This window comes from Westerdykella ornata (assembly GCF_010094085.1).
Source record: "Westerdykella ornata strain CBS 379.55 unplaced genomic scaffold EI97scaffold_9, whole genome shotgun sequence".
NCBI classification, from domain to species: domain Eukaryota; kingdom Fungi; phylum Ascomycota; class Dothideomycetes; order Pleosporales; family Sporormiaceae; genus Westerdykella; species Westerdykella ornata.
Genome location: NW_022986859.1, coordinates 753,473 through 773,626, shown reverse-complemented (window position 1 = coordinate 773,626; position 20,154 = coordinate 753,473). Strand labels below are relative to the sequence as shown.

The window sequence follows — 20,154 nt, the reverse complement described above, 5'->3', positions numbered from 1 at the left end:
GAACGCTGCTATTGTTTTTTTGTAGGACCGACGCAGACATTTGGTCGACGACGGGTCACTTTGAGGACGTTGTCTGGGGGAGAAAAGGTCATGCACAGCTATAATGGTCTTTAGTGAATAGGTACTTTGGTAACAATGTCCCAGCCGGACATTTGCCAACATCCATAATCTTTAGCTCTGAACGATGGTTATTTGATCAGTCGCTGCAGGCATGTACCTGGCAAGAAGTACTTTTGACTCGGAAAGAGTGCCGTGGGTTCTGGCAGGGGAGTTCGTGCGCGATTAGAAACTGTGTCTGCCCCAAATCCATTGGAGAGTTGCAACGATCTCAGGGACATAATGATAAGATATACTCGTAGCAAATCTTGTAGGAATGTAGTCCAGTGGATAAGGATGCCTTGGTATCTTCATTTGTTCGTTACAGAGTGATGCCGCTTCCATTGCAGCCTGTAGAGCCAAATTCGAATTGTTGTAGACGGAATGCATTCCTTAAGTCGCACGAATGGTCGTTATAGAAAAGCTCTAATTCGTTTCGGGGTTCGGACTCATGGCAAGTGTGGCCTGGCCTTGTGTACGTTCCACTGCCGCTATAATGTAAACCAAATCCATATCCAGCGTCTCAGGGAATTTGATCTTGACAGCTCCGGATCCTAAAGAACCATACACGGATCTGGTACGATTTTGATTTTCATGCATTCCGGGATGGCAAGTTTGAGTCCAATTACCAAGTCTTCCGGACATGTGAAAACTTGTCCGGTATCGATCGCTTCAAGGCGTCGAGAACATGCTTTGTTCTCATTTTCTTTTTTTTTTGCTTTCGGGAAAGCGACATTTCCGGGTTTGATCATATTCCAAAAACGATGGACATATCCAGAGTTATTGCGTGATTTTGAAAATTCTCTGTTTTCGATTGCTTCAAGGCGTCGAGAACATTTCCTGCCCGGCTTGTCTCTTTTGTCTTTTTCTTTCTTTCGGCAAACCGACATTGTGACTGTACTCCCAAAACGCGGACATTATTGAGGCAACTGCGTGATTTTGAAAGAATCTCCATGGATAGGGCGTATGACTAGTCTAACCTGCCATATACAGTTGGCACAAGCGTCTATCGTGCGTCCAGGACATGAATTCGTCGAATTTGATTTTGGGAATCGTGGAATTGAAGTTGTGGAGGCAGAGAAGAGAGAGGGTAGGCCATGAGGATGCTGATGTACTTCTGCTGCACGTGATAGCAAAAGTCATAGGACGGCTTATGTTTCAATGTCTGCCGTGAGGGTGCCGATGTGATTAGGTCTGTGGTCACGAAAACGCTGAAGTTGGAAGAATGGTTAGCATTCGATTCTCCTCACCTTTGCAGTCGCCCAAAAGCAGTGCATGGCCTATGGAATAGGGCATTTTTGTTGTTTTCGGATTTTTGAATTCTGATGATGCACAATATCATCACTGCACCACAAAGACCGAATACCGTCTGCTTGGTCAAATTGCTTCTCATGTTCTACCCTATACCAAAACCAGACTCCCCTTTTCTCACCTCCCTGACGGTGAGCCTATTCTCTCCTACAGCCTTACCCTCGCCCCAGGGTCAATCATATTTTCCACCCAGCTCAGAGTATACCTTCGCTTTTCTGCTTTCCCATCCGTGACCTCAACATCTAGTTCATCGCTCCGTCACGGTAGTTCCCTGCACGATTACTGACGGAGGTATACATAAGAGGTTGGTAAAGCCTTCTGCCCAACTCTTTAATTGTGATGAGGCGCCGCTCTTCCCGTCTTTTCAGCTGTTACCTTGCTAAAGAGTAGATGGAACAGCTTGATTGCAGATTCCATGATACGATATTCAGGAATAACTGACGCGCTGCTCCTGTGCTAACAAGTTGGGTGAATCGTGAGACAAGGCTGTGGGTTGATGGAGAGCTTTCCATTTAAGCCGCGTCGGCTCTTTGTGAACATCCGGGTGAGCATAATAGTCCAACATATCGGATCGGAAACCCACACGGAGCGCCTGACTCGATTGCTCAACGTTCAATGCCGTTGGGTTGACTAAAAAGCCAACATTGTGCGCTTTCAGTGTTGCTGCCGGCTAGGAGATCTGCCTGACAAACTTGAGTTTGCAGGGCAAGCGTCATACCAATAACATCCAGATCCAGGGGACTCTGACAGCCTGGAAGCCTGTGATCTTGAAAGATAGCCACCGGAGCTGCGTGATATCATCATCTCATCTCGCGATCACTGTCCTCATCCTCACTCCCGGGAACCGAGGAAAGTTCCGAAACGGACCCAAAGCTGATCGAAAAGCTCTTATTCCTCCCCGACTTCGGCTGTGGCGCCATCCCCTCCGCAATCTCCAAAACCTCGAGTAAGCCTAGCAGCCTTTTCGAGCTCGCTTCCAGCAGCATCTTAGACTGTTCTTCTTCAGCCGCATTACCCTTCTTGCCTTTAGCAGTGCCATAGACGCTGGTTCTCTCCTGAATGCCTTTCTCTACTGCTGCCCTGAGAGTGGCGGTGGCGTGGAGTCCCTTGATGCTCATCATGTAGAGGAATATTTGCTCTAGGATCAGGGAGATTTTGGCATTTGTGGAGTAGCTCTGGGTAGCTGCGCGACGAGGGAGCATGTACTGCTCCAAGTGCGCTTGTGTTGGTTCGATCTTCGTGTAGTCGGGCAGCTGGCCAGAAACGAGAGGGAGGAGATGGTTTGCATTGAGGGCTGTCTGAGTGAGGCCATCGAGCTTGGATGTGGAAAGGAGTACGCTAAAGAGCATTGTGGGAAGATGGGTGCATTCCTCGGTAAAGGGGTCGAACAGATCGCCCAGATGGGTGAATTGCATGGGAAGTGCTTGAGCGACTTTGACGAGGAGCACAATGAGACGCTGCCGGAGACCAACCGCTTCCACGCCTCCGAGGCGGTTGGTGGCGTCCTCAGCGTCACACGAGCCAGACGTGTCATCCTCTTCAGAATCCTCATCTTCACTCTGCACAGCCAGCTCTTTTCTGGATGTCGCTCTTCTTGATGTTCTAAATGTTGCCGTAGGTGCGTCAGCCATGGCTTCGTCGTCATCATCCTTTTGAAACTCCCCCAAGTTCCCGTTATCGATATCGATTTCAGCCACGCTCTTTTCATCAAGTTGTATTTGCTTCGGCTCCGCGGTCTCACGCGGCCACACCTCAGGGAAAAGACTCTTAGATTGTGAAGTGCCCCTAGCGAGTATAGCTCTGATAATTCTCCGCCTGTTACTCCGGTTCATCGGGTCTTCGCTGGAGATGTACTGCCATAGCAGAGTTTCCGTCATGGCATCCTCGGCGTCCAGGTCTTGTTGCCTGCACCGCCGTGCCTGTGCCTCCCATCCCGCCTCGAGAAAGTTCAACATAACATCCAGCCACAGCTTCCACCGCTCCCAACGCTTCTTATGTGCCACCGAGCAGTTGAAAGCCCAGCCTACCGCATGCCAGAAATCCGTTGCTCGAAACCAGAGGGAGTTCTCGTTGGCAGGAGCGCCAGTAAGTCGCTCCAAGTCGCTTTCACTGGCCGGTGAGCTCTCTGTGGCTGCGCGGTATCCCAGAGTCCCACGCCTTGATCTCTCGTCTGGGAAACTGAATGCGCGTCGCAGATCCTCGTGTAGGGGAGATATAGTGCATTGTACGTTGTGCAGGTACCGCAACGCCATGTCAGAGCCTCTTTTCTGTTCCGCGGACTTCGCTTTCGTCGTTATATTCGGGTATACAATGAGTGTGGAGGCGAGCGCGAGCTGCGGGGCTTGGGCGAGGTATGCATGATATCGTTTCGCCGGCGTCGCGATGGACGTGTTTGTAGTCAGGAGGGTATCAAGGAAGGAGTAACCGGCGACATCTGAGCTAATTAGTGTGGTTCAGAAGAAGGGGCCATTTAAGTTACATTGTCCCGCCTCCAGGTAGGCCTTCGCGTGGTTGGCGAGCTCATATGTCAATGGCCGCGCGGGACGGTCGAGCGACATTCTCGGCTGGTTTCCAAGAGCGCCGACCGCGGGAATGCGCTCTATACTGTTGGGAGCTGCGGGTTGATCCACCAGGGGATTTTGTTTGCTGGTCATGTACAATCGCTACGTGAGGTTGTATATCCCACCGCGCGCGTCGGGAAGAAACGCGTGGTCACGTCGTGGATTTAGCTTGACGCTAAACCAATTACGGTATACTGTATATTTCACATCCTCGACCCAGCTGGAAGACCTGAATGTGAGCAACTATATGCACCGTCTTGTCCAAAGGCGAGCTATAATAATACTATGTCAAATATTTAACGTTTTATATGTTCATATCACCCGATTTACTGAAAATTGAAATTGTATGTATTGATATGCATATCATAATGACCTTCGGGAAGGTCTTACAAAAATACAGCTTATTTCTCGTCCTTGGGGACCAAGGACACAAAAGGACAGAGAAAGAAACTGCTGCGCGAGAACGCCAGACCATCAAGTAATTCAGACCTCTGTATGAGAAAGCAAAAGAGTGCTCTAGCCCGTGTTTTGCTGGCCGGGCAGTGCTATTCCGCATGTACACTGCACTTCAGTCGGATGTCCGCGGAGATATGAAAAGCAAGAAGAAAGCGAAAGGGCTGAAGACAACTGCAAGAGTCCTCCCACGAGTCGGGAATCACTCACTTTGGAACCCCCGCCACCAAGCCGCGAACTGAGTGTCCGACCACCAGTGTGTAATGCGGCGGAAGAATTGAACCTCAGCACAAACACCGAGCACGTTCAACTCGTGCTTGAAGGCACGTTGGTAGGCTGCAACATCACCCTTGAGCCAGGTCTTCGCCCGTTCCTTCATGGCAATGATAAGCGCCAGGTTGACCTGGTACTCTGTTGCTTGTATCCCACCATGGAGAGAACCGAGATCGGGATAGAGACTAGGGCTAAAGCGCGCCGTTTTACCTTGACGAAGCTCAAAACAAGCCTTCACAGCGTCTTGGACCGTGCCGAGCATCCGGGTCCGAAAGTACTCGAAAGCCGTGTCCAGAGCGGAGAATTGCGCATCGTTGATGCACTCTTCTGGGAGCCATTGAATGTAATCTTCAAGGTTCGCTACAAGCGTGCTGCATTGGGCGTCCATTGTGGCTGATCCCACGGACGTAGCAACGGGTGAAAACTTATGTCGGTCGAGCGTGGCGGCGGGTTCCAGCATGATACCTCGACACATAGGACACTTGACCCAGTCACCTGGCCAGCGTGAATGGTTTTGGACCAATTCGTTATAGCACACAGTGCATAGGGTATGGGTGCAAGGAGCGAACACGGGTCTGTCCGCGTCAGTGTCGCCACCTGCATTCGTGTGAGCAGAAGCCGATGCTGAAGTTGACGAGATGATTAGTTTGCGGTAGCAAACGGGACACTCGCTGTCTCGAAGCTGCTCTACGGTACCCAATTTCGTGGCAACGTCCGAGGGCCGCTCCACACCCACCTCAAGAGCGATTATCTTCTTGCATCGGTTCCGTGCGAAGAGCAGGTGCTTAGAAAAGCAAACGTACGAGCTGTTAGCATAGATCTCCTGGTATAAAGGAGTCCACTGCCCTTTCTCCTGCGTATGCCGATGAAGGGAGTTACCGTTACGATTTTGGTAATGGAGAAGTTTGGTTGAATCTATCTTCGGCGGGTTGTCTGTAGTTGCGCTTGGTGAATAGGGGGTTAACAGCCAGATATTTAATTAACAGTAACGACCGTCGACGTGGGCTACATTGTTTAACTCGAACACGAACATTATATACGTGGGCCACAGTGTACACCTAGAACGCGAATGTTATATACTTTGCCCAAATTGTATACTCGCGAACATTTTATACGTACCGAGCAGTTGTTGTGAATGAAACTGCCTTGCCCTCATTGTGTACCCATAGGCCCGGATTTTGACGCGATACCGATATGGTGGGCGTGGATACAGCAGTCCCAGACCTGAATCTCCTGACATCCACATCACCGTGGAATTGCCAGATTGGAGGTGAATGCGTGAGAGCCCTGATGAGATATTCAATGCAAAGCATGGCCAAACTCCGTCCTCTTGCGAATGCCCATGCGCAGTGTGATTTCCACCCTCAAGCTGCCCAACTCCGCCAGGCTTGGAAAGCTCATAAAACCGCCGGCGGTTCCTCTACCATTGCTTGATCAAGGTGTCGACGCGGATTTTCCCTGCACCCATATGGAAGATGACCATCCAGAGGAGTTGCCCATGGTTTTCACGAGCAAAGAGTATGAAGGGAAGGTGGGAGGTGCCAGCAAAGAAATACGAGAGAGGTTCAGTTGCGCCGCCCTCAACTGGAAGAAGGGCCACGGATAAAGTAGGAAGCGGAAGCACACGCAGGTTTGCGTATTTAAGACTGTTTCAAGAAGGATGCAGTTGCGATGCCTTGTAGATAGTTTGTTTGACTTCCGAGCTCCCATGCCCGGTTTCACTTCCGCAATGTCTTGCTCGCAATTAACGATCAAGTAGCGCTGTTTTCCTACTTCTGATCACGCGGCTTGGTCGGGTGCGGGATGTTCCATGCATGGAAAGAGTGATTGTCCAATATTTGCATTGTGAAGTTTGCGCGCTTGGCTACTGTAATTCAGATACAGCACGGTTGATATGGGTAGCTGTGCGGGGGTCACGGCTTACAGAGGCAGTGATAGCCTAACGGAATACCTTAAGAGAAGTGTATGTTAGTGAATGCTCTGCAAAGTTGGCTTCCGATGCTTTGCTAATACCAGCAAGGAGTACCCAACCCCATTGTCTGAAAATTTCGAGTCCATAAGTCTGGTATTTCATTCGTATGAATATAGGGTATCCCTGAATTCAACCACAATCCATAGGCCGGAGGTTATAACTTTTCTATTATTCTAAAGATTGAGAGTAGTACAGGACCTGTATCTTTCGTCCAGGAACCAGAAGCAATGCCGCCGAGAGTGCGGCGAACCTGCAGATAAACGAGAGTGGGGATCTAATCCGATACAGTGGGGATCTTAAATCGGAATTTTCTTGCGGACTGTCCTAAACATGATGGAAAGAAATCGTCAACAGACTTGCGCTTCATGGTGTTGAAAATACACGCGGCGATTCAACCCACCTGCGTCATCAGCCCCACCAATTGCGGGACGGTGCAGGGACAGGGGCCACCTTAATTGAACATCACCATTCGAGGATTCGCTCCACCATACAAGTATCTCGGAAACTTGATTCGAAACTGGTTCATATTTTTGTTAATCCACCATACCCTTGGCTCTGCTAGGACTGGCGTCCCTGAAAAGACGCAATTCTTGGATTGGGATCGTCCATGTCCGCGTCTGCACCTACCACAGGAAAGAACTCGCTGCATATCTAAAAGATCTGCGATTTCCTTTGCTATGATGACGTTCCTTTATTGTCACTTCGCCGGCCCTCAGAGACCGAGTTCTGAGCAGAGATTTGAGAGATTACCCAGTTTGAGATGTTGAAAAGCGTATTACATCATGGCAGTTTGGGGACTCCTTCAAAAGACATCTTCGACTTGGGCCGTTGTCCGGTAATCAACGTTCCTGGTTCTCTTCTTTCCTTTTCCACGACCTTTCGATCATGAGCAATATTTCAATGGCATCTTTACACTCTGGACCGGCTTTGGCTCGTCGCCTTATAGCTGTCCCTGCTGCCTCTCGACCGTTACCGCTCCGCAGAATTCCCGTTTCAAATCAGCCCCTCCGACGATGCCTCGCTACTCAATATGTTCAAACACCGGTCTCAACCAAGGATGAGTCTGAGACACGTTCAATGTCCACCCCCATAGGAGAGCACGATCTGCGTCGGAAGATGTTCAGTCGTTTCGACTTGACTGGCAAAGTGTTTGTTGTCACAGGCGGCTCCCAAGGGCTGGGTCTTTCGATGGCGGAGGGGCTCGTAGAAGCTGGCGGGACTGGTGAGTGGGCCCACGTCTCATTATAAAGGTCTTAATTTAACAATGTCCCCAGTCCACTGTCTCGATATACAGCCTGAACCGTCCGATAATTTCAAGACTGCAAAGGAACGCATAAATCCGGATTTCGGCGGCGGCCTAGAGTACCATCAAGTCGATGTCAGCGATGCAGAGGGCCTGGAGACTGTCGTAGGGAGGATAGCGGACCAGAAACAGCGCTTGGATGGCCTGATCGCCGCGGCGGCAATCCAACACATCTCTCCTGCTCTGGAATACTCGACCGACGACATTAGAAAGATGCTGGACGTGAACTACATCGGTGTGTTCCTCTCAGCACGGACGTGTGCTCGGCAGATGCACAAATATAAGATCCCTGGGTCAATATGCTTGATTGCCTCTATGAGCGGCCTCATCGCCAACCGGGGCCTCATTGCGCCTGTCTACAACTCTTCGAAAGCCGCAGTGATACAACTGGCGCGTAATCTGGCCATGGAGTGGGGCAGGAAGCAACCTGACGGGACCGGCGGAATAAGGGTGAATGCTCTCAGTCCCGGGCATATCCTGACACCGATGGTGGAGGAGAACTTTAGGAAGGGCGAGGCGGATCCGAAAGAGTGGGAGGATAATAATATGCTGGGAAGGATAAGCAGACCGGAGGAGTTCAAGGGGGCCGGAGTCTTCCTCCTCAGCAATGCGAGCAGCTATATGGTAAGTTAAGCGTCCTCATTTACTTTAGACGGGTTACTGAATATGCGTAGACTGGCCAGAATCTTGTCGTGGATGGCGGTACCTCTGCATGGTAGAACTTCGACAACTGTGCTTTTTTTGAATGCTAGCAGTTTGGCGACTTGGACCTCAGAGAGGTCAGCATTAGAACGGCATTGTTTACAACGAGAAACGAGATAAGCTCCATGAAGGATCGTCCATATAGACCTTTTTGGTAGATCTTCATGCATGAATGGGAACAAATAGTATGGCGCATCTTTCTTCTCTGCGTGAGAGTGACTTTTGATGCCAAGACAACAATACACCAAAACGTTAAGGGCTTAGCGCCATTTTCGGACCAACTTGTCCTTCCGTAGCCATGCAATTGTAGAAACACCACCTCGAACCACAGAGCTCACAAGTCGAGCTACACCATTCGCCCATCATGGACCGATTGTCGCGGTTATTGAGTGCAATACTGCTACTCATCGCCCTGCCACTCGCAGCAGCCCTCAAATTCGAAATCCACGCCGTTCAACCGCACGACGCGAACAAGTACGAGCGATGCATACGGAATTTCGTGGCCAAGGATCAACTGGTGGTGGTTACGGCCATTGTCAGTGGCTATCGTGGGGATGGACAGACGCTGAATATGCATGTATGTTGGAAAGGCTTTACGCAACGGATGCAGGGACTGATTCTTGGAATTGTAGATCCGCGATGCGATGGGCAATGATTATGGAAGACCAAAGGACGTATACGGCGAGAACAGATACGCCTTCACCTCTCACGCTGATTCGGCATTTGATGTTTGCTTCCAAAATGTCCTCAGCGGCAGCAGTACGTCTTGACACACAAATCGAGACCGAAGTAGTCCAACAACTCACAACCTCGTAGCTTCAGGCACCGCAAACCCATCGCGCCACGTGGAACTAGATATAGATATAGGAGCGGACGCCAAAGACTGGTCTGCGATCCAAGCCAGCGAGAAGCTGAAGCCCGTCGAAGCGGAGTTGCGCCGGATCGAGGAGGTCATTGGCGAGATTGTTTCCGATATGGATTATCTGAGGGCGAGAGAACAGAAGCTGAGGGATACGAATGAGAGCACGAATGAGCGCGTCAAGTGGTTTGCTTTCTGCACAATGGGCATGCTGGTGGGCTTGGGTGTTTGGCAGATTGTGTATCTGCGGGCGTACTTCAGGAGCAAGCACCTTATCTAGGCGGGATGAGCGTGGAGGTTGACCGAGGATGGAGTTTTCAAGAGCGGATTGGATACAGAGCTTCGAAGATGGAGGCATGTTTTGATGTCGAGGGATTATCGATGTACAATGGGGCAGCCGAGTGCAGAACCGGCAGCTGGTCTGGCGTCACAGGGTTTCAGCATCTTGCATCATGTTCAAGGGCCTACACTGAATCGCTTAGTGGTGTCAAGATGCCTATTCAAGCAGGGAATTTTTTGACCCATAAATTCGACGCCGCTGGTGTCCTCAACCTAGCGTCTCTCTTCGATCAGCGCTCGCTTGATTCGGTAACATTGAACTCGCGCCTTCTGGGATGGGTCTCGACGAGGAAGGGGCGGCTTCGTATCCAAGCACCAGACTTCAAGAACTCATCTTTCACTCCCCCACTTTCTTACCCTTCGTCTCTCAAGACATCCAATTCCTATCCGCGGGTCCTCTCCAGCATTGCTAATACTCGGACTACTTTTCCGCCATTCTTCGCTGACCTCAAGGGCCGCGGCTTTCCTGCAACCATTTCATTTACGCCCTCTCACCTGGCTATACCTGGGCACTCTTCCCAACACTTCCCCGCCACCACCGAAGGACCTGACCATGCTGCGCCAGTGACACCATCTCCACGAACTCTCAACCGAACAGAGACCCATGTCCTGTTCGCGAGGAATCCAAACTCAGACATAGACCCCGGTGTACTTAAATCCATCAACGCTGCCCTCCCTACTTTCCGCTACTCCAGACCAACCACAACCTTGGAACCACAGAGATCGATCCCTATACGCCCGCTAAAAGCCTTTCCATTACCCTTTCCATAGTTAGGGCAAAGTGGGGAAACGTTGCGCGAAACTCGTCCAGCGGCCATCTGGACATTTATTGATGAAAGAATAACAATATTTTCCCTGGTACTTCCGCTCCGCTTTGCTGGTATTTCCCGGGTATCATTGTGTTTTGCCACCTTCCTGGCAATCCATTCCAGGCCTCTTGTCCACGCTCAAATCAGACTTCGCTACCAGTTTGACAGATGCCCTTCTCATCGGACAAAGGTAATGACGTGCACAGCCACAAATCTGCCGAGGAAGAAGTACCACCGTATACGGAGCAGCCGCTCAGGGACCGGCGCCAAAGGGTGCTTCGCCGTGCTCGCGGAACTGCCAGAAGGATAATGAGAGCCTTCCATCCGTTATGGAGAGTGGCTCTTCCGGTAGTTGGATTCATTCTGAGTCTGCTTTGTTGGTGTCTCTGCTTTCCTGTGCCTCTCGTCTGGTGATTGGGTGGACGCACTCGATTGAGAGAGATGATGGACCTCGCTTTCAGAAAATGGACGATTTCCACTTCAGGGCTGGAAACAACAATGTTCCCTTCGAGATTTTGAAAATAAGTAACCGGCGGCGGAGATCGAGTGTCTCCACATTTGGAAGCTTGCCGCTAGGGCATTCAGTTCGAGTCGGTTATGTCGCCAGAAGGCCCAGAGATCGTGAAAAGTACAAGGGATATCTGAAGGTGCTTCCGTCTACCTCTTTTCCGTTGTGGAATTTCCCCACATATCAAGTTGGAGACACGATCGGTCTCCCACAGAGGACAACATCCTCACCCAGGGGTACCCATTTCACCCCTTTTAGCCTTGCAACTGGTACTCTCGTCTCCCCTTCTATCCTCTCTTCTGGACACACTTGGACACCCCCTTTACCCAACCACGTCGGCGCTATGGTCACTATGACGGAGTCGACCAGGCCAAAGTATTGAGGAGACAAGAGGTCATTAATCACTGAGCCTCCGCCCTCGATCATGATGCTCTGAATCCCTTCTCCCGCCAAGGTTTCCACCAACTTATGCCATGGGATTCTGGAAGGCTTATCATCCACGACTGGCTCAACAACAAGCACCTGTCCCCCCACACTTTCCAACAAATCTCTGACCTCTTTCTTGCAAGGCTGGCACATGACCAGCCATGGCGCCTTTCCTTTTTTCTCTCTCGCAAGGGCAATGCATTTGGTCTTCTCATTGATCTCCCATCGCCCTCTGGGATCCAGAACGATTGGCCTAGGCTGCCCAGTTAATCCCTCTCCACCGTAGCCTCCGGCTCCTTCAATCCGACAGTTCAGGCTGGGGTCGTCAGCTACGGCCGTTCCAACGCCAATCAGTATGGCATCATGTTGGGACCGGAGATAGTGGGTCATTGCCTTTGATTCCGGACCGGAAAGATGCGTCTGCACTCCTGGGGCTAGCGAGAGATTGGAGTCGAGGGATGTAGCGAATGTTAATGTGACATACGGCTTTTCATTCTTGGAGGGGAATGGCAGGTAGGGGTCGATGAGTTTGCTTTGGGTCGCTGGGAAGTGGAGGACTTCGCGGGTTGAAGAGGCCATGTCTTTGGTACCCAGGGTTTCCAAAGGTGCCCTAGATTTTATTATGTTTGCTCTTTGAAGTCCAGGGAATACTTTTTCCACTAGTTGATGCGGATGGTGAGTTGAATCAGAGCGGGGTGGTCGTTGGTGGGTTTGCTTCAAATCTCCGATTCCAGCACTTTCTCTGTCGCGGTTTTACTCTCGGCCAAACCTCTCTTCCTATCTCAAGAAGATGAATCTCATATATCGATGTGAAGATTTCCGGATAGATCTTTTTACGCCGCTTATTAAGCAGAAGGGATTAGTTACCGCCCACCAGGCATCGAGAGAGTCTTGGCACCCACCCCACATCTCTCTGCCACAACGTTGCGCCCAAGCTTGTATCCTTGCCACGTCTGAGTCTCCTGTGTTCTTGCTCCTCCTTTCAAGAGCCATCCTTTTCTCTCACAGAGCAGCTCTAGCCGAAGCTCACACAGGATCTGAATTTTTATTGCTGAACCCTTACCTAAGGACTCCATATCGACTTCCAGCTTCACCCGCTCCACGACACCTCCTCCCACCCCCCGTCACAGGTCGAAACCACGCGCTCCACGTTACTAGTTACTTCCTCGGCAAATATCTGACTGTTTGAGTTGTGCGCGCGAACTACTCGGGATTCATTCCAAGTGTAAAGCTTTCTCGGTCACTATCGTGTTTGCGGGGTGATTACCAGTCGACATCAACTATACACGAGGAAGGGGATTCCGCTAGGCAGCCAAGATGTTGAAGATATGGTCTATGGTGGGTGTTTCGGACCCTTTAGGAATCAACCCTGGGATTAGAAACACGGTCCAAGCTGGTGTGGGTGCTAACTTCGGATACAGAAACAGAAGCAGCAGCAAGATGAGGCGGCACAGGCCGGAAGCAAGAAGAAGAAGGTGACAGCAGCGCAGTTGCGGGTACAGAAAGGTGTGGGAAGACGTGCGTTTCTCTGAGGACTATACTCACGACCTCTAGATCTCTCCGAGTTATCACTCGGCTCAACGATGAAGACGCATTTCCCCAACCCCGACGACATACTCAACTTCACGCTCACCATCGAACCCGACGAGGGCATGTACAAGGGCGGCAAATTCGTCTTCGACTTCAAGATCAACCAGAACTTCCCGCACGACCCGCCCAAGGTCAAGTGCACGCAGAAGATCTACCACCCCAACATCGACCTGGAGGGCAACGTGTGCCTGAATATCCTGCGCGAGGACTGGAAGCCCGTCCTGAATCTCAACGCGGTGATTGTGGGGTTACAGGTATGGTGGAGTGCGGTACACGTGTTGCGGGGCAAACATGCTGACGGGAAGACAGTTTCTTTTCCTGGAGCCGAATGCGTCGGATCCCCTCAATAAGGAGGCTGCGGAGGATCTAAAGGCGAACAGAGAGCAGTTCAAGCGGAATGTGCGGACGTCGTTGAGTGGAGGAAGCGTTAGGGGGCAGACGTTTGATCGTGTCCTGAAATGAGATGCTATCCGGAGATGGTGGGGGCACAAAGGTGATAGAAGAGGGACTGCGTAGATGGATGTGGTGTTCAAGGCGTGCATTTGGGTAACGGCGTCATCATGGAAGCGTTGGCGCAGGCATAAATGGGGGACTCTCTTTGCCGAAGCAGGATTATGATTCGACCTCGTATTCAATGGGGAGCTAGCCGGGTGATTGAGCGATGATCATCTTGTTCAATCCCGACTGATCAACGTCCTGCACTTCTTGGATAGTCTGATTCCGTACTCAGTGCAACTCAAATGGCTACCACCTAATAAGGCCATGAAAGGAAACAGAGTGTGTAGGGGGAGTGACCAGTTGGATGTGGAAAGTCACAGGATATCGGAGACGATACGAGATTCCAGCCCTGTCCGTGACTCTTTACTCTGGGGAAGATACGCTGCGGTGACGGGCCGAACTTTCGGAGCAGGGTGAGTGGTTGGCAATTCACTGAGAGCCGGGGCTTATTAAGCGGACTCCTGGAACATGCCATTGGCTGTCTCGGGGAGTCGGACTCGTCTCCGGTCCCGGCTGTCAACGGCCGATTTCGCTGGAGCTTGGACATGTACGAACTTTCCTACCCGCAAAATCGCCCGCCAGAGAGACTTCTCCCCGATTGCTCATATAAAACCCGCCCCTCCCCCGGATTCTTCTCAAACCAAGATACCCTCTCACACATCACATTTCTCACAATGGCCTCAAGACCTGCCTCCCGCGCTCTCCGCCAGACCGCCCGCCAAGTGGCTTCCTCTGCGCCCGCTGTCCAGCGACGCACCTTCGTCTCAGCTCTCAATGCTGCCCGCTCCGGCGTCGCGGCGGCTCCCAAGGCGGCCGTCAGCTCGCAGTTCCAGCAGAGGCGCGGTGTGAAGACGATTGACTTCGCTGGCACCAAGGAGACCGTCTACGGTTTGTTGTCCCCGTCCCACGTTGCGCTGAGCACCATCTGATTGTAACCGACAGAGCGTGCCGACTGGCCGAGGGAGAAGCTCCTGGTGAGTCACCTGCTGCGTGCATTTTTGTCCCTTGAGCGCTGGAGCTAACATTGGAATCAGGACTACTTCAAGAACGACACTCTGGCCCTCATCGGCTATGGCTCCCAGGGCCACGGCCAGGGTCTCAACCTCCGCGACAACGGCCTCAACGTCATCGTCGGTGTACGCAAGAACGGCGCTTCGTGGAAGGAGGCCGAGCAGGATGGCTGGGTGCCCGGCCAGAACCTCTTCGACATTGATGAGGCCATTGGCAAGGCCACCATTGTCATGAACCTGCTCTCCGACGCTGCCCAGTCCGAGACGTGGCCTCACATCAAGCCTCTGATCACCAAGGGCAAGGTACGGAATTGCCCTCACCTCAATTGATATCCAAACTGACTCCAATAGACCCTCTACTTCTCCCACGGCTTCTCGCCCGTCTTCAAGGACCTCACCAAGGTCGAGGTTCCCAAGGACGTGGACGTCATCCTCGTCGCCCCCAAGGGCTCCGGCCGCACCGTCCGCTCCCTCTTCCGCGAGGGCCGCGGCATCAACTCGTCCATTGCCGTCTACCAGGACGTCACCGGCAAGGCCAAGGAGAGGGCCGTTGCCCTGGGTGTCGCCGTCGGCTCCGGTTACCTGTACGAGACGACGTTCGAGAAGGAGGTCTACTCGGATCTCTACGGTGAGCGCGGCTGCCTGATGGGCGGCATCCACGGCATGTTCCTCGCGCAGTACGAAGTCCTCCGCGAGCGCGGCCACAGCCCCTCCGAGGCCTTCAACGAGACCGTCGAGGAGGCCACGCAGTCGCTCTACCCGCTCATCGGCGCCCATGGCATGGACTACATGTACGCTGCCTGCTCGACCACGGCGCGCCGCGGCGCCATCGACTGGAGCAAGCGCTTCAAGGAGGTGCTCAAGCCCGTCTTCAACGACCTGTACGACTCGGTGGCCGACGGCAGCGAGACGAAGCGCAGCCTGGAGTACAACTCGCAGCCCGACTACCGCGAGAAGTACAAGAAGGAGCTCGAGGAGATTGACAACCTGGAGATCTGGAGGGCGGGCAAGGCTGTCCGCAGCCTGAGGCCGGAGAACAAATAGGGTGTGTAATGTGAAGGGTTTGGGGTAGGAGATGGGAATGGGAAAAGATGGGAAAAGGATATTGTGTAGATATGGTTTTCATTTTTGTGTGCTTTTGGCATCGGGGCGTCTTCTCATCGCTGTCAGCTGGGCGATTCATGACGATTGAGATATTGGCGCTGGCATTAGGATCTGGAATGGAAAAACTGCCATTTTGTCAATGCAATTGCGGACTCATTAACTCCTTGCCATGCGCTCGGTGTGTGAATGGTGTTTCTTCTGCACGACTGGCTTCAGGGTTCCTGGAAAGGTCCCTGTGCCAGGCCTCGGCTAGACCTGCCTGTCAAGAAGCCGGTGTGGGGTAGCCGCAATCGATAGATTGAGATTGCTCTGACGACGACCGCATCGTTCATAGGAAAAGCCAGCGGGAACCTTGTAGCAACACGATTACAAGCGTGATAAGAGGCACAATACATGACCCTCTGAGTCAAGGCCAGTGTTCCAGTCATTCGAGGAAGATAATCGTCCGCAAACGCCCATCGGGTGATATAGGTTACTGTAGACCCGATCACCTGGTACTGAGAAGAGTTATTCAAATACGTTGGGAGAATCCGGACGTGAGACCACGTTAGTACTGGTGAATAGAATCATTCAAGAAGAGTTGTGAGAATCTCAAGGAGAGGGGCGGGGTCTGCTGTTTGCTGGAGAAAAGCAGCTCTGCAAAGAAGACATCAACCCTTGGAAGTTGACAATTGGATGCAGCGTTCCAGTACGCTGAGAGAATAAGAGATTGATTATAGATTTCGAGTCAGGATCAAAGGTTGGAATATAAGGAGCCCGGTCTCTACCAAAGACATATATACTCCTACGAACGCCGTTGTGGTCCGGAGAAGCTCCAGGCTCCATCTCACCTTCGTCCACTACCTTCACCTTCACCTTCACCTTCACCTTCACCTCATCTCCTCGCTCATCATGAGCCAAGATGCGTGGTAAGCTCATCTCAACTTCACACCAGCTTCGGCCGCGGGGTCGGCCGTTTGCCCTCCCACAAACAATCCCTCTCCTCTCACCTCGCCGTCCTACTCCTCCACTCCAACACCTCTCTTCCCCGCACAACCCTGCCGTTGTACTTCTCTCTTCTTCCTATCCATCATCTCGTCTGTCCAAAGAATCCCCATATACCACTCCCACAATGGACCACTCCCTCTACCACCCCACCCCGCACTTCCTCCCCTTCCGCCGCAAACGCCCCAGCAACACCACCACCAGTAACCCTACTCACTCCTCACACCACTCCAGCTCCGGCGCCTCGGGCCCACCAACCTCTCCATCCGCTCCAACAAACCCCTCACGTCCCCCGCTCCTCTACAACGAGGAATACTACTCCTACCTCGACAAAGCCGTCAAGAACCTGCAGGAGGACTACGCCTCTGGAGCCCGCGAGATGGCGAACCAAGCGCTCCGGTATCTGGCTACGGTGATCGAAATTGCGGCTATTACGGCCAGGGATGGAAGAGAGACGTGGGAGATGGCGGTTATGGGGGGGAGGGCGTTGAGTGAGGCCAGGCCTGCGATGAGGTATGTGTGATATTTCTGTTTGTAGTATCATGATGGCTTGGATCGGTTTTTGGAGATTCGTTGGCCTGGGTATGGGGAGTGTGGTTGCCACCTACATCTCCCCTATCTCACTCTTATATCCTTTCTTCTTCGTCGGAAAACTGTATAACCCCATCGTTTCTCCTTCTAGGAACCCTTTTCTCTCTCCTCAGGAACTTCTTCTTCAGCAGCAGCAGCAACAGCAGCAGCGCCAGCAGCGAAATGTCCGGAACACTGACGATGCCTCCATGATCAGTGCGGCGATCACGGCGTGCCTCCTGCGCGCGCTGGCGGCCATCCAGGAGCTATGGGAGGCTCCGGCCCAGAAGGAAATGGATCCCTCGGGACTGGCGCGACTGGCGAGCCAGCGCATTGAGAAGATTGTCAGGGAGAGGAGGGACGCGGAGGGTGCGCTGGGGAGGGGGTTTGCGTTTTGGGTTAAGCGGTTGGTGGGTGAGGTATGCTCTATCTTTCTCTTCCCTCTTTTTCTTTCTTTTCACTCTTTGCTCTTGCCGCGATTCCGTTATGATCTTTTTCAATCTGAAGACGGGAGACTGATACAGTACTTCCTAGCTCAACCCTCCCACCCTTAACACCCAGCCAGGGACCACACCAGGACCAGCACCAGCACCACCGCCAATAACAATCCACATCCTCACCCTCTCCAACTCGTCCACCATCCGCACCGCCATCCAGGCGCTCCTGACCCACGCTCCCGACATCCACCTCGACCTCACGATCCTGGAATCGCGACCGAGGTTCGAAGGCGCAGACATGGCTGCTCGTATCCTCGACGAAGTCGCCAAATGCAAATCCCAAGCCAAGAATCCGCAGTCGCTGGAGAGATTGAGAGTGAGGCTCGTACCCGATTGCGCCGTCGGCAGCGTTTTTGCCCAGAGGAAGGTGGACGTCGTGCTGCTGGGCGCGGATCGCGTGACGAAGGAGGGGGATGTGAGTAATAAGGTGGGGAGTTTGGGGGCTGTGGTGGGGGGGAAGGTGCTTGGGGGGGGTCGGGGTGGGGGGGGGGGACCTGGGGGTGGGGATGGAGGGGTGAAGGTTGTGGTTGTTAGTGATGCGGATAAGATTGTTGGGGATGGTGAGGGTGGTTTTGGCGACGGGGGACATGGCGAGGTGCATCCTGCGGGGGAGGTCATGGGGGCTTGGACCCAGGGGGCGAGGGAGGTTTTAGGGGGGATGCTTGAGGGGGGGATGGGAGGGGGAGGGGAGGGGGTGGTGGGTGGGAAGAAGAGGAGGGAGGAGGGTGGGAATAGGGAGGAAGGGGAGACGGGGAGGACGAGGGGCGTCGTCGAGGTTTGGGGTGAGTGGTTCGAGGTCGTGCCTGCGAGGTACGTGGATGCGTATGTGACGGAGTTGGGCATTTGGGGGCGGGAGGAGGTGAGGAGGGCCGGGGAGGAAGTCAGGGTGTTGGAGGAGAGGGTTTTTGGGAGGAGGGGGTAGGGGGTAGAGGAGGGGATAGAGGAGGGGATATGGGGAGGTGGGATTAGGGTGTGGGGAGGTGGGATAGAGGAGGAGATAAGGGAGAGTTAGGTGGGTGGAAGCGGATCTGCGGAAGCGCTGCTGCCGGATCGAAATGTCCTCAGTCTAAGTTGTCGTGACACATACCCTTAATAATTCGGAATCCATCAGTGCACCAGGCAGATAGCAAGTTTTCAGCAAGATATTGAAACACTTTTTTCCATCCTAGGTTTTCTGGCGAGGAGAGTGGATGTGGATGCGAGCTAGGGATCACGTATTGAAGCGCTGGTAGATTCGGATTGCGAGCTCGTGCTACGGGACTCATTCAATGTATACTCTCGGGTGGCGAGTGGAGTCAGTGGACTGGGAAGGCAGGGTGAGGAAAGGTATAGGTAAGGGTGGGGATGGGGACGGGTTAGATTTGTGGGCGTGGTGAAGAGTGGAGGTATAGCGTTGGGGCGGGAGGGGGGGTAGGTGTGGATGTCGATGTGGATGTTACCCAGGGTATTTCATGTGCATGGGCAAGGCAAAGCACTCAATACCTAGGTACTCACAGATAATGGAATCAGGGACAGCAGTTAGTAGACAGTGCCATCATCGTGCTTCCTAGTTGTGGCCTTATATATGCACGTAGATTGTCAAATTCTTCTACTTCAAGGAGGGAATCTCTGGCTTTTAGTAGTCTCCTAGTTTTCTGTCTGCTAGGGAACTGTCGACTTGTTCTTCTTCTACTACACTGCATTTCTCACCTCACCTCACCTTACCTCGCCTCGCCCCGCCCCTACTGCACATATATCCAACATAGATATTCAAATTACAGAATTATACCTAGAAAAGCAAAATCCTTCTAACCCGTCCTGCATCCCCTTTACATCCCTCACTACTATCGCCATCTCCTTCGCCATCCAATCGCCATCGCCATCTCCCCCACCATCTCACTCGCTGTCACCAAGTCCTCCACCCCCGCAGCCCCTTTCGCCAGTGCCATCACTATCCTCCTTCTCCTCCTCCTCCTCCTCCTCCCCCCTATCGCCGTCTCCTTCACCGTGTTTAACGACTCCTCCCTTTGCTTCTCTTGCCCTAGGGTATTTTACCGCCTCTCTTACTTGCTTTGCCTGCAGTGCCCCTATTTTCTTTTCAGGTCTGGATGTGGGTTGGTGGGTTTAGGGGTGCGGAAAAGGGGCTGGGCAGGAGTAGGGTAATTTCTACGGCTATGCGTAGGTATGATGGGTATAGGTATAGGTATATAACCTCTGAGAGTGGCAAAGGCGAGGAAAATAAACAAGATGATGGAGAAGAAGGAGAAGAAGAAGGAGAAGAAGAAGGAGAAGAAGAAGGAGAAGAAGAAG

General features: G+C 52.5%; 10 protein-coding genes across 10 annotated transcripts; 7 read left to right on the top strand and 3 right to left on the bottom strand.

Annotated features, from left to right (window-relative positions):
- Positions 1–2,207: 2,207 nt before the first annotated feature.
- EI97DRAFT_376432 (uncharacterized protein) lies at positions 2,208–4,061 on the bottom strand (the record flags this gene model as incomplete). Its single annotated transcript, XM_033795555.1, has 2 exons — positions 2,208–3,841; positions 3,887–4,061. 2 exons carry the CDS (start codon positions 4,059–4,061, stop codon positions 2,208–2,210), a joined length of 1,809 nt encoding a protein of 602 aa, XP_033654450.1.
- A 180-nt stretch (positions 4,062–4,241) lies between these two features.
- Positions 4,242–5,207, bottom strand: EI97DRAFT_433125 (uncharacterized protein). Its single transcript, XM_033798326.1, has 2 exons — positions 4,369–5,207; positions 4,242–4,312 (listed from the first exon to the last, which is right to left on the bottom strand). The coding sequence occupies exon 1, from the start codon at positions 5,152–5,154 to the stop codon at positions 4,624–4,626; it is 531 nt and encodes a 176-aa protein (XP_033654449.1). The 5' UTR covers positions 5,155–5,207; the 3' UTR covers positions 4,242–4,312; positions 4,369–4,623.
- Positions 5,208–7,782: 2,575 nt separating this feature from the next.
- EI97DRAFT_376578 (NAD(P)-binding protein) lies at positions 7,783–8,688 on the top strand (the record flags this gene model as incomplete). Its single annotated transcript, XM_033795564.1, has 3 exons — positions 7,783–7,888; positions 7,941–8,593; positions 8,644–8,688. 3 exons carry the CDS (start codon positions 7,783–7,785, stop codon positions 8,686–8,688), a joined length of 804 nt encoding a protein of 267 aa, XP_033654448.1.
- Positions 8,689–9,035: 347 nt separating this feature from the next.
- Positions 9,036–9,810, top strand: EI97DRAFT_376759 (endoplasmic reticulum vesicle protein 25 precursor; the record flags this gene model as incomplete). The annotated part of the gene is made up of 3 exons (XM_033795572.1): positions 9,036–9,248; positions 9,304–9,430; positions 9,488–9,810. The coding sequence occupies 3 exons, from the start codon at positions 9,036–9,038 to the stop codon at positions 9,808–9,810; spliced, it is 663 nt and encodes a 220-aa protein (XP_033654447.1).
- EI97DRAFT_324995 (uncharacterized protein) lies at positions 9,598–10,743 on the top strand. The gene has a single exon (XM_033794719.1). It carries the CDS (start codon positions 9,816–9,818, stop codon positions 10,638–10,640), a length of 825 nt encoding a protein of 274 aa, XP_033654446.1. The 5' UTR covers positions 9,598–9,815; the 3' UTR covers positions 10,641–10,743.
- EI97DRAFT_324929 (uncharacterized protein) lies at positions 10,744–11,231 on the top strand. Its single transcript, XM_033794716.1, has one exon. It carries the CDS (start codon positions 10,847–10,849, stop codon positions 11,090–11,092), a length of 246 nt encoding a protein of 81 aa, XP_033654445.1. The 5' UTR covers positions 10,744–10,846; the 3' UTR covers positions 11,093–11,231.
- On the bottom strand, positions 11,232–12,297 carry EI97DRAFT_324948 (5-amino-6-uracil reductase-like protein). Its single transcript, XM_033794717.1, has one exon. The coding sequence runs from the start codon at positions 12,189–12,191 to the stop codon at positions 11,370–11,372; it is 822 nt and encodes a 273-aa protein (XP_033654444.1). The 5' UTR covers positions 12,192–12,297; the 3' UTR covers positions 11,232–11,369.
- Positions 12,298–12,998: 701 nt separating this feature from the next.
- On the top strand, positions 12,999–13,809 carry EI97DRAFT_324959 (NEDD8-conjugating enzyme UBC12). The gene is made up of 2 exons (XM_033794718.1): positions 12,999–13,456; positions 13,512–13,809. The coding sequence occupies exons 1-2, from the start codon at positions 13,196–13,198 to the stop codon at positions 13,662–13,664; spliced, it is 414 nt and encodes a 137-aa protein (XP_033654443.1). The 5' UTR covers positions 12,999–13,195; the 3' UTR covers positions 13,665–13,809.
- A 565-nt stretch (positions 13,810–14,374) lies between these two features.
- Positions 14,375–15,754, top strand: EI97DRAFT_376506 (ketol-acid reductoisomeras-like protein; the record flags this gene model as incomplete). Its single annotated transcript, XM_033795561.1, has 4 exons — positions 14,375–14,608; positions 14,645–14,674; positions 14,735–15,013; positions 15,062–15,754. 4 exons carry the CDS (start codon positions 14,375–14,377, stop codon positions 15,752–15,754), a joined length of 1,236 nt encoding a protein of 411 aa, XP_033654442.1.
- Positions 15,755–16,925: 1,171 nt separating this feature from the next.
- EI97DRAFT_458225 (nagb/rpia/CoA transferase-like protein) lies at positions 16,926–18,787 on the top strand (the record flags this gene model as incomplete). Its single annotated transcript, XM_033800893.1, has 3 exons — positions 16,926–17,311; positions 17,367–17,787; positions 17,903–18,787. 3 exons carry the CDS (start codon positions 16,926–16,928, stop codon positions 18,785–18,787), a joined length of 1,692 nt encoding a protein of 563 aa, XP_033654441.1.
- Positions 18,788–20,154: the final 1,367 nt, after the last annotated feature.